The following is a 12,814-nucleotide window of genomic DNA, read 5'->3' on the forward strand; positions in this document are numbered from 1 at the left end:
GAAAAATTGGATAAATAATGTATACTGCATTGAAACAGATGAGGGAGAGAACTGTTTAAAAGTGATATATGATTGGGTATTATAGTTATGACAAGAGTCCAGAATGAAGGTTGCATAGTAGAGTGTACTTGGGGTGGGAGGAGGCAGGGGATTGTATACCAATGAAATAATTTTACTTTTCAAAGAGAAGAGTGAACTGAGGGGGAGGGGTTGGGCAGGGAGAAAAAAAATGCAACAATGAATGAATGGAAATCCAAAATCTCTGTAAATGTTCATTAAAATTAATTAAAAAAAGAAATAATTTAAAAAATAGAGGGCATATACTTCTGCAAAGTAGACTCCCCCAACATGATAGAAACAAACTTATTTTTAGTATAGCTATTCTGTTTCTCTACTCTTATCTCTTTAAGCTAGTCTCTGCTTTGCAAGATCTCCCCTTGCAATCGCTAAAAAGAGTCCCTGTACCTTTAATAACAGAGACCTGGTAAGAGGTTTCTTTCCAAACTTGTTCACTGGCTTCCAAGTGACGAAACCAGCTGTAATTTGAGAGGAGAGAGATCCTCAGAATATCATTAGCCAAAGGAAAAGCTCTGCATTCCCAGTCCAGAAGTAGAAATAGTATTAGAGGGCAAGAGACTTTCTCTCTTCGGCTACCTCCATCTACCAGGAGCAAGGCAGGACTCTAGGAGTGTGGCAGCTCAGCCAGCATCTAACCAGAGCCCCTGAGGACGGATTCTCCACCCCACTGCGCCCCTGTGCAGCCAGCACATTTCCAGCCTTAGGGCACAACGCAAAAGTGCATCCTGAGCTGTTCGAGGTGCTACCACACCGGAGCTGGTGTGCACAGCCACATGAAGCCTGCTGGGGAGACGGGATCAGGGTGCTGCAAGCCGGCCAGGGCTGAGGAGTCTCTGGGCTCGAGGAGGCACTGACTTACAAGGGGACCCCTGTTCTTGTTCCTGGACCAAGCATCTTCTCCTGGGGTCCCCAGTATCCCTGAATGTCCAGAATGGTGTTTCTGAGGTTCCTCGGAATGGTTTTCTTCTGCCACTTATGTCAGGGCTATTTTGACGGCCCTCTCTACCCGGAGATGTCCAATGGGACCCTGCATCACTACTTCGTGCCCGACGGGGACTATGAGGAGAACGATGACCCTGAAAAATGTCAGCTGCTCTTCAGGGTGAGTGACCACCGCCGTTGCTCCCAAGGGGAGGGGAGCCAGGCCAGCAGCCTGCTAAGTCTCACCCTGAGGGAGGAGTTCACGGTGCTGGGTCGCCAGGTGGAGGATGCAGGGCGCGTCCTGGAGGGCATCAGTAAGAGCATCTCCTACGACCTGGATGGGGAAGAAAGCTACGGCAAGTACCTGAGGCGCGAGTCCCACCAGATCGGGGATGCCTACTCCAACTCCGACAAGTCCCTCACGGAGCTCGAAAGCAAGTTCAAGCAGGGCCAGGAGCAGGACAGTCGACAGGAGAGCAGGCTCAACGAGGACTTCCTGGGCATGCTGGTCCACACCAGGTCCCTTTTGAAGGAAACACTGGACATCTCCGTGGGGCTCAGGGACAAGTACGAGCTGCTGGCCCTTACCATCAGGAGCCATGGGACCCGTCTAGGGCGGCTGAAAAATGACTATCTCAAAGTGTAGATGGAAGGGCACACAGCCAGAGAGAGGCCCTCCCACCAGCCCCGTCGTGGAGGCTGAGGAATGGAAAGGGGGGGGAGGGGGGGCTTGCATTTCCCTTATGTTTATCATTTTTCTAGTCCAGATTTGCACTATGAGAATGCATCTGGGGTTCTCAAAAGAGGAAAAAAAGGGAGAGCTGAGTGGTTTGGGTTTTGCACATGAAACATGTGGTTGTTACTGATTTGCTGCCTGGGAAGAACAATGTAACGCAGCACCTCCTGCCTTTCCGAGGGGGCTTTCGATCTCTGCAAAGACACCTGTGGCAGCCCCATCTAACAGGACACTTGGTCTACGGTAGGAATGGCTTAAACCTCCCCATCCTGGAGACAGTCTGGAAGCAGAGCTAAAGAATTGCTCCTTTCCACGTCAGCCTTGTCTCTGGCTGAACTCTGGAAGCTGTCAAAGTTGCCTGCTTGTCAAATGAGAGCCAAGGTGCTCCTCTGCACGCCTGCAGGCCAATCAAAATTGTCTGTTCTGTCTCTTTTTTTTCTCTCTCTCTTATTTATTAACCGTGGTCTATGAGTTGTGTTTTGTAAGCATATTTGGTTAGAAAGTGAATTTAAATAAGCTTTGGAGGGACATTTCTGAGGTGCTTCTAGGGAGTGTGTGTACGTTAAAGTAGCCACATCTAAGGAGTCTAAGCTTTTGTCACGGTTACACCTGCACATTTGTGTTTTGAGTTACTTTGGAGCATTTATGTCCTTGTCTTTCATTATATGTCTATGCTTTGTCATCAGTGCCCCAGTCAATCACAAAGAAGTAGATACTCTGGGTAACTTAAGTGCTTGTAATTTAAGTTACCAGTGTATCCTTTCTCATTTGGGTGTTTGGCTTCTGTTTGCTTATCTGAAACGTGTACTTCATGTTGGGGAATTCTAAGTCTCTGATTTGTCTTTAGCTAAGTTCTATTATTTAGCCAATAAATATCTTCTCATACAATACTGGCTTATTTTTCTAATTTGAATCCGTAGCATTTATATTTCAAGGGGAGGAGGGTGAACAGAAAGAAAGAAAAGAATGGAACTTAAGCCAGTTTATTTAGAGTACTGGAACAAGAAGGCAGAGGAAAAGATAGCTGCATATTTGGCAATCCTCCCTTCCCTGACCACCCTTATTCTTTTCAAAACAAAAAAAGGGAGAAAGAAACCTCTATCCAGTGCCAGAAGTTAGCTCTCTGTTGTCCTGCTTATATCTCCAATTTTCTCCATGGTTTTTGTTTTGCTTTATTGTTTCCCCTGTACAGTCGATTAGAAAAATCACAAGTCTAAGAAAGTGGTACCATGCAGGCAGGTCATCAATAAGCAGCAGAAAAATTCCATGTCTGAATGGTAAAGCTGTGAAGATGTTTAATAATTAAGCCAGGCTTATGTTACTTAATGAATGGTTCTAAATGGTGGATATTCATTTTATTCTATGTCTTTCCTTGCCTTAATCCTGACCTGTACCTTAAATGTGCCTTCTCTTTATCTTTCTCTCTCACAAACACACAGGCATGCACAAAAATAAATACATGTCTATATTTGATTGTTTGAAAATGAGCCATTATTTCTCTCCCGTGTATCAGGCATTTCCCATTCCTAAACAATGCCTGAGGAGCTATGGTGCCCTAGTGGATAAGGAATTGCACTGCTGGTGCAAAGGCAGGTGGTTTGAATCCACCAGCAACATCACAGAAGAAACATGGGCAAGATGGGCAATCTACTGTGTAATTTACTGCCTTTGAAAACCCAGGGAAGGTCATCAGTTAGTTGGTTTTGACCTTACAACATATAAGAACAATATATGATGTCTGATATCTTCCGGTTGGAGAAATTAAGACCCCAAAAATGGTAAGTGACTTAGTCACAGTTAGTTGTCACAGGTCCAGGTACCTTAGATCTAAACTTGGGATCTCCTTACAAATGCTCATTTTTTTCCAAGATCCTGAGAGAATAACTTGAGACTGAAAAATATACATAATTACATTTTTTATTTAAATAATTTTAACTCATTACATAAGCCTTGACACAATCATTAATAATTACTTTTATTATAATAGATGCTAACTTTTAGCTGCCTCTAGACTCAAGAAGGATAAAAAGCAATTTAAAGGAATTTCCTATGTCTGCTCTACCAGGGGGGAAAAACCCCAGAAGAAACAGAAAAGACGATATTTGGCATTGCAGTGTTTGTAATTTAAAATCACAATATCTCATTCAGTTCACTGTGCTAATGCTCATCCACAAACATTTGCTCAGTTTACCCAACTATAACAGGATATTGGACCTACAATAGGAATGGAAGCCTGGTTGTAGCACACATGCTAATTCCAATCAATTGCTAATGTTTGCATAAAGTTCTCTGCCAAGAAGGATTCCAACGCCTCAGGAGTAGAGCACTGTCCCCAGTTTGAGACGTCTTCCGTGAGGACAGGAAGGGGAGGAGCATAAGGCACAAATTTGAAAACTCTGAAGAGATTATATATGAGGCTCTTTCCAGAGCCAACATTCTGTCCCTCTTTCAAAACCAGAATGAAATTATCTGCCACTGAATCACCCCATTCAAGTCTAAATGTACAGCCAGTGATCCCACAAAGTCTTGTGTAAACAACTCCAGAAAGCAAATAGGACTTTCCTGGTGGGGAGAAAAAGCAGTCCTTGAATTGCTAGCCCAGAGGCCAGCTTCACAGGGTTTTTCCAAGCCTTACAGTGGTGGGGATCCAGCCTCACTCAGATCATTCCTTCTCACTCAAATATATAATACATCTTCTTTTGAAGTAGCATAGTTGTTTTTATAAAAATTTCTTAGATTATGAAATTTTGTGGGAATCTAGAGAAAAATAGATACCCTCTTCCCTGAAAATTCTACTTGCAATCACAGCCATATGGTTTTGAATATTTTTTTTTCCCAGTAGAGACTGATCACTTAATGTCTTCCAGGCACTGGGCTGGGCTGTGAGGAATTCATAAGCCCTGGAGCTTCACCTATATGCCAGAAGGTAAAACAGTAGCTAAGTAGTAGTACTGTAGTAGTAGTTACAGTACAACTCTATGCTTTGCTCTGCTGTAACTCATGGGGTCTCAACCAATCAGGGGCTGACTTATGAAGAAAAAAAAACACTCTTTTGAGCAATCATTGTTTCTTTTCTATGAAGCTAACTGGATTGTTTGCTTTGGTACTTACAGCTGTATGGGAGAAATATTTTAATAAAAATCGTCTCCATCAAGCCTTACAATAGTATCTGATATAGAGTGAATTCTCAACTCTTACTGTTGTTTTCATTATCATTGTTTTTTTTAACTGACCCTGAGAAAGCCCAAATAATTTAGCCCTCATCTAAACTACATAATAGCTTAAAAACTCCATCATGCTTTCACTTTTAACTGAATGGAATGTACGATCAAGCAAAAGAAGAATGTGGTGCAGAGGGGAAGAATCCAGTGAGACATCTTTTTGCCTAACCTAACGTTGTCCCCTCTCAGCCAGTCAAAGTCTTTTGGCAGTACAAATGATCAACATGCTCCCCTGCTAACCACCCTCAGGTTTCTGTCCACCTAGAAGTGCTTTGGAAGAAATGCTTGGCAATGTATTTCTGAAAAATAAGCCATTGAGGATCCAAGAGAGCACAGTTTTACTCTGATACACATTATGCTATTAAGAGCTAGAATCAGTTCAAGGTAGTCAATTAGATTTGATTTTGATAGGCCATGTTCGTCCTGGAGAAGGTTAAACAAGGCTGATCCTTGGAGGCAAGGATTCTAAAACTTTGTCTGAGATACTTTGGACATGTTGCAAGGAGGGACAAAAGTCCTTGGAGAGGGACATCATGCTTGGTAGGGTGGAGGGACAGCACAGGAGAGGAAGGCACTCGCTGAGATGGATTGATTCAGTGACTGGGGTTATAGGGGTAAGTATGTCAGAGCCAGTGAGATTGGCACAGTATAGAGCAGGGATTAGGGCTGTTGCACATAGGGTCACTGTGAGTCGCAGGTGACTCAACAGCATGTAACAACGACAACATTGCCATGAATCAGGCTGAGACTGATTAGCAGTCAGACCAGATTGGCTCTCTTTTTTAGAGTTACAGACATTTTCTCTGTGAGATATATTGCTCAATAACTACTAATGCTTACACCCACCATCTGACTATGTCACAGCCTCCATATACTGATTTTGATGCAGTCAGCAGGCATCTGAGTATGTAGAATCAATTTTGAAAGTCATCAGACTGTTTAACCCTCTCCGGCAACCAAAGCCAAGCTATGGAAGCACCAGAAGCCAGCAGGTGGGGGTGTGTGATGGACAGCCATCTCCAGAGACTGTTCAACTAGTTCACACCCTTTTCACTGCCTATTAAACCTCCCTTTACAACTCTGCTAGGAGAAAGTAAAACCGGGGTGCTCCTTGGCCACAAAGATAGTGAAACTTCATCTTTCATTCTTTGAGCATGCTGTCAGAAAGGGGCCAGTCCTGGGAGAAGGAGCACCTGCCTGGAAAGGTGGATGGTCAGTGTAAGAGAGGAAGAACTTCAGCAAGATGGATTGACACAGGTAGAGCAACAAGGGGCTCAAATATGTAGGATATGGTGACGATGGCATAGAATAAGGTCATGGTTTCAATCTGTTGTACAAAGGGTCACTGTGAGTCACAGTTGACTTGATAGTACATAACAACAAGATGGAAATGTGCTCAAAATTCTCTAAAAGGAACCTTAAAACTTAGATTATAAATTATTTTAGAAAGTAATAAAACTATCTGTGAAATTTACTCAAGATATGAATTCACTCTAAGTTGCAATATGATCAAAATTCTTTGGGGAGGTGGGGGAGCCAGGTTTCTGAATATAATTAGCAATATCTTTTGCTAAAGAATCTTCATTGGATTATTGTTGGTTACCATCAAGTCTGAACGACACATGGCTGACCCTCCAGCAGATTTTCAGAGGCAATAAATCACACGAGAGGAGATTGTCCATCATTCTTCCTTGAAGCAACTAGTGAGATTTTGGTCTGCTTATACTTTTCTGTTGGCAATGCTAAGGAAAAATAAATGTCAAATATATTTTATAAATGTTTTAATATCAGAGAGAAAACCATTAGAGATACAGAGTATATTGGTTACAAGTAGAAATGCAGCAATTTAATGGCATGGAAAATAGTATTCTGCAAATCATCTTCAGCATTCTGGAGCTGGAATTGTCTTGGGAATTATGTTTCCAAAGGTAGAAGCTCAGAGAAGATATATATATCACTTTTTAAAGTGACCCTATAGGATACACCCAGAAATGTTGTTCTCTTGCATAGGCATGAAGAAAGCTGATATTAAATACAAATAATTGAATGCAAAAATAAGCTGAACACAGGAGGAGCCTGGACAGTTTTGTACTAGCTCCATAAATTCTCAACTAGAATTTCCTGGAAACAGTAAAGCAATGTCACTAAAACAAGACTTAGCATAATTACACATTCAAGAGATAAAGGACTTTTGTTAATGCTGTGCAGTCATTTTAATAACATTATATTTTAATTACAAAAGCCACACCAACCGAAAATATAGTAAATATAATCAAAGTCAAGGATAAAATCACCCACAATCTCAAATAAAGACCATAAATCAACTACTAGTATTTTAGTATATGTATTTTTCATTCATATAATCTAAATAAAATTATAATAAACACTTTTTTATAGTTTATTTTTATCTTGTATATTATAACTACTTAATGGAATAGACCTTATAAATTAATAACTTAAACCCATCCATAATCTTCAGGAAGCATATATTCTGGGTTCTAGATCTTGTCCCACCCCATATTAGTTATTTAACTTTCGATAAATTCTTTGTGTTCTGAAATTACATCACCTCATCTGCAAAATAGAGATAGCAATAATAATTATTTATCTACTGAACAAGCACTACTTATTTTCTGTACATAATATTCTGTCAGGGACTACTTTAGAGTGCTAAAGAGTAATGATGTCAATCTAGAGACTAAGGTGCACCTGATCCAGGCCATAGTCTTTGCAATTATTTGCCTTACATCAGAGAGCTAGACAATAACTAAGGATGACAGAAGAAAACCTATGCCTTTGAGTTGTGGTGCCAGAGAAGAGTATTGAATGTAACCATGGACTGCCAAGAGAACAAGAAGGTTTGTCCAGGGAGGGTGAAACCAAGTTTATCCTTGGGGGTAAGGATTTAGAAGATCCACAGACATACTTTGGGCATGTTGCCAGGAGGGACCAGTCCTTGGAGAAAGACATCACCTTTGGAAGGATGTAGTGACAGCACAAGAGAGGAAGACCATGGATGAGATGGGTTGACACATAACTGGGGTAATGAGGGTAGATGTGTCAGGCACAGTGAGATTGGCTTAGGATAGGGCAGAGTTGAGAGCTATTGTGGTTAGGGGTCACTATGAGTTGCAAGTTACTCAACAGCACATAACAACAATATCATAATTTTATTTCAGGTAAATATTACATTCTCTTGACAATATATTTTGTTACTTGGTAGAATGGAGGGTCAATGATAAAGAAGAAAGCCCTCAACGAAATGAACTGACATAATAGCAGCAACAAAGAGTTTAAGCATAACAATATTAAGGATGGCACAGAACCAGGTAGTATTTCAGTCAGTTGGGATCAGTATCAGAACAAACTCAATGTCATCTAATCAATAACAATGTATTTTCTAAACTTTTCAGATCAGGAACTGAGACCCAAAGATGTTGAGTAACTTGCCTGTGTCCACATATCGAGAAAAGAAATGAGTCAAGATCAGCAGTCTGGCTCTAGTAATCACTGTCTAATATTCACTAATAATGCTTTCTTTTCTGAAGGTAGGAGGTTAGACATGTGATTGTGTAAACTCCCTTTCTACTCTTGGATCTATAAGACCTGTAAAACAAAAGTCTTTCTACCATGACTTTTCTTCATTGAAAACTGACATCTAAGTTTTCTCTACTTCTTTACTTTCTTTGATTTCATTTTGGGTAAAGCACACATTCTCTTCATTTGTAAGTGTCATTGTGATTCTTTGCATAAGAGCAATTTACTTGTTACTGAATCTTAAATTTTGAAAGCACTTTCATACTTTATCATCATAAATTTCTTATAAATGCTAAACTCACAGGAAGAGTTCATGACATTCACCATTTGGCAAAAGATCTTCCAAGGGTGTGTAGCAAGTAAGTTGTTCACTCTGGTTTTCCTGAAACCAGGTATAAAAATAGACACTAATTTATCACACAGGCCCTGTTCTTCATCCATTTATTGATCTATTCAGAAAATGTACATTGAGGCCAACTATGTACCAGATACCACTCCAAGACCCCTAGTGGATGAAGAAATAACAAATAAACTTTTTAAATGATCATAAAATCTAGGCAATGATATATATTATGACAGATAATTCTGGAAGTCTTCGCTGAGTAGCAGATCTTAAATCATGAACAGAGGCCAACAAAAACATTACCAGAGGAAAGAGTGTTCTGGGTAAAATAACAGTAAGTGCAAATCCACTGAGTGGCGACAACTTGGCAGGTTTGATAAAAGAACTAAAATAAATATGTAAAAGAAATCAATATGACTGTAGTAAAGTGGACAAAAGAAAGAACTTGAGATCAGATCGTGGATAGCTAATGGAGAAACTATGCCATGTTAGCTTGGGTGTTATTTTCATTTCAGTAGGAATTGTTCAGGAAGTGTTAGCAGAGGAGTGGCATGCTCTGATTTACACACAAAAAAGGACCACTCTGAAATGTGGTTATCCTCAAGAGAAGCAACAGGGAAAACAGGAAAGGCCTTTGGAACTTAATGGTAATTACTAAATCACAGAAATAAGAGATAACAGAGGCTTAATCTAAAGTAATAGTGGCGAAAATGGCAGGAACTGGATTTAATCTACGAACTTTGATAAATGCCGATAGTTGTAAAGGGTCTTCAGGCCTTTTGTTCATAGGGTCACTGTGGGTCTTGTTTGGCTTAAAGGTAATCAACAACAACAACAACAATACATAATGCTGACATTTGACAGACACATTACCAGAGATTTTGGTATTCAGATTTGAAGGCAGCCCTCTGGTAGACCAGAAGTCAGCCAGGAAAAAAGCAAAAGGAAAAACAAAATCAACAAAATAGGAAAGTTTAGGTTCCTGCCAGGGACCTCTCCAGTGTACTGAAAAGCAGCCATGTCAATCTAGAGACTGAGGTACACCAAATCCAGGCCATGGTCTTCGCAATTACTTGCTATGCATCAGAGAGCTGGACAATTACTAAGAATAATAGAAGAAGAAGTGATGTCTTTGAGTTGTGGTGCTGCAGAAGAGTCTTGAACATATCATGGACAATCAAGAAAACAAATAGGTCTGTCTTGGAGAAGGTGAAACCAAGTTTCTCCTTGGAAGCTAGGATTTTGAAGTTCTGTCTCACATACTTTTGGGCACGTGGCCAGAAGGGATCAATCCTTAGAGAAGGACATCATGCTTGCAAGGGTGGAGGGACAATGCAGGAGAGGAAGACCCCAGATGAGATAGATGGATGCTGGAGCAATAGGCATAATGTGTTAGAATCAGTGAGATGCCCGGGATAGGACAGGCTTCACAGCTGCTGTATATAGGGTAGTATAACAACAACAAACTGTTCTGGGAGGAAGATGGGCAATCTCCTGTGATGTTTATAGCCTTAGAAATCCTGTTGGAGGGTCAGCTATAAATTGGTTCCAATTCAACCACAAAGGGGTGTTTTTTATTATCATTGCTATTGTCACAGAAAGATATGTGTCATTTTTCTTAGTCTGCTTGTACATTGAACTCATTCTCTTAATTTTTCTTTCTCTTCCTCCTTTGGACTTGCCGCTGAATTGTTTTTCTTTTTAGCACCTCATCAAGGTGTTAAGATCTTTATGTGCTCGTCCCAATTATATCCTGTAGTAGATGGATCCCAGCTGACCTCTATTCTCCTCATTCCCCATCTGAATCTTGTCTACTATCTTTGAGTTGTAATAGGCAGGGCTGTCTATAAAATTTGTAAACAACACCCCTCTACAGGAATGCTCACAAAGCTCCGGTGGCATAGTCTGTAGGGAGTTGAACTGGGAACCCAAAGTAGCACCTTTCTGGCAGTTCAAATCCCGTCAGCTACTCCATGGAAGAAAGATGGGCAATCTCCTCTCTGTTGTTACAACCTCCGAAAAATTGCTTGAGGGTCAGTTATAAGCTGGTTCTGACTTAACCATAATGAGGTGTGGTCTCTTATTTCAGAATATAATAATAACAATAATGATGACCATCTACACTGACATTTAGACAAGGGCCTTAATGGTGCAGTGGTTAAAAACTTTCAGCTACTAATGAACAAGTCAGGGACTCCAACCTACCAGAAGCTCTGCTGGAGGAAGATGTGACCGCTTCCTTTTAACAACAATGTCAGACAACAGCAACAACATAATTCTGCATTTTCCTCCTTAAGACCTTTAAGCAGTAAGTCACATCAAAAATACATTTTTTTTCTCTTGAAACTTTACGTTTTCTTGATATCACGTTGCCTGGCATTCAGTAAAGGCACAGATTATCTCGTTTCCATTCTAGGAAGCATTTACTCTGGTGGCTTATATATTTCACCAACTCTCTCTCTTTCTCTCTTTTTTTTTTTCTTCTTCTCCATGAAAAACAGAAGATACTGTGTGTGTCAACAGCTTACTGTTTACAGAAAGAAGCCTGACAACTATGATTAATGAGGTAAGGCTTCCACACTCAGAGGTTGGCAGCAATGGCTTGCATTTTCCAGTTGTGAAAAGTTTCTCCCTGCAGGCAGTTAAAGAAATGTGTTTCCTGAACTTCGACTCTTGCTTTGATCTTTGCCCAGCCAGCTCTCATCCCAAAACCAAGCAAACGTGGGTACTTCGCTCAAGTTTTAAAATGTAGTCTTTGCTGCCAGTCAACCACTAACATTTTCCACATGATACTACTACAGATTAAATTAGAGAGAACAGAAAAACTAGTGGGCTCGCTTTCTCTGAGTTTTATTTTTGTCTACCCTTCAAGTATCTCTTTTCTTCTTCAGTTCCGGTTTTCCTTTCCCCACTCGCCTCTGCCAAAAGCATTCCCCGTTTAGTGCTTGAGTGTATGGTCTCTCCAAACAGTACAATTTGTGAGCAGCATGAGATAGGAGCAACCCTGTCCACAGTACTTCACTTCCCTGCTGCTTAGTAACTGGGGAACCTGAGTACACCTTATTGCCTTTCTTTTTTTATTATTTTTTTTATTTTTCTAATCTTGCATGTTTTAATTTTTTTATTGTTAATTTCAATGAAAATTTACAGAGACTTTGGATTTCCATTTATTCATTGTTGCATTTTTCTCCCCTCCGAACCCTCCCCTCCAGTACACTCCTCTCTTGGAAAAGTAAAAGAAAAATTTATGGTTTTACAATTCCTCCCCCAGGTCCGCTCCACTATGCAGCCTTGGCACTGGACTCCCATCATAACAAAAATACCTAGTCACATATCCCATTTAAGCTATTTTCTCCCTTATCTGTTTCAATGCAGTATACATTATTTAACCCATCTTTCTCAGTCTCCCTCCAACCCCAGTGTCAGTCCTATTTTACAACAGTGGTACCATGCAGTATTTGCCCTTTTGTAACTGAGATATTTCACTCAGCATAATGTCCTCCAGGGTCACCCATTTTGAATAATATTGCATGAGTTCCTTTTTTTTCAATGCAGCATAGTATTCCATTGTGTGACTATACCACAGCTTCTCTGTGCATTCTTTTGTTGATGGACACTTAGGTTGTCTCCAACTCCTTGCTATTGTGTACAAAGCCTCGATAAACATGGGTGGGTGTGCAAATATCTGCTTGGATGTCAGCTATGGTCTCTTCAGGGTATATTCCCAGTAGTGGAATTGCTGAGTCAAATGGTATCTCTATTTGCAACTTTTTGAGAAAGCGCCATACTGCCTTCCACAGTGGTTACACTTTTATTGCCTTTCAGAGCTTCAGTTTCTCCCCTCGTACAGTGAAGATCATGACAACTCTTTTGCAAGGTATTTGCCAGGGATTTGATAAGTCAGTGTACCAAGATGGATTACAAGAATAGTGAATAAAAAGAACTGCCACTATTCCCACACACTAGAGAAAGTGCAGC

At 40.6% G+C, this 12,814-nt stretch overlaps 1 protein-coding gene across 1 annotated transcript; it reads left to right on the forward strand.

Moving 5' to 3' along the window:
- The first annotated feature begins 1,009 nt into the window (after positions 1 to 1,009).
- On the forward strand, positions 1,010 to 1,645 carry FIBIN (fin bud initiation factor homolog (zebrafish)). The gene has a single exon (XM_006883711.1). It carries the CDS (start codon positions 1,010 to 1,012, stop codon positions 1,643 to 1,645), a length of 636 nt encoding a protein of 211 aa, XP_006883773.1.
- The last annotated feature ends 11,169 nt before the right edge of the window (positions 1,646 to 12,814 follow it).

Source organism: Elephantulus edwardii, unplaced genomic scaffold, assembly GCF_000299155.1.
Source record: "Elephantulus edwardii isolate Elephantulus edwardi_28Jun2011 unplaced genomic scaffold, EleEdw1.0 scaffold00029, whole genome shotgun sequence".
NCBI classification, from domain to species: Eukaryota; Metazoa; Chordata; class Mammalia; order Macroscelidea; family Macroscelididae; genus Elephantulus; species Elephantulus edwardii.

Bases quoted from the DNA above. Each gene is read 5' to 3' on its own strand.
- FIBIN (XM_006883711.1), top strand. From the start codon at position 1,010: ATGGTGTTTCTGAGGTTCCTCGGAATGGTTTTCTTCTGCCACTTATGT.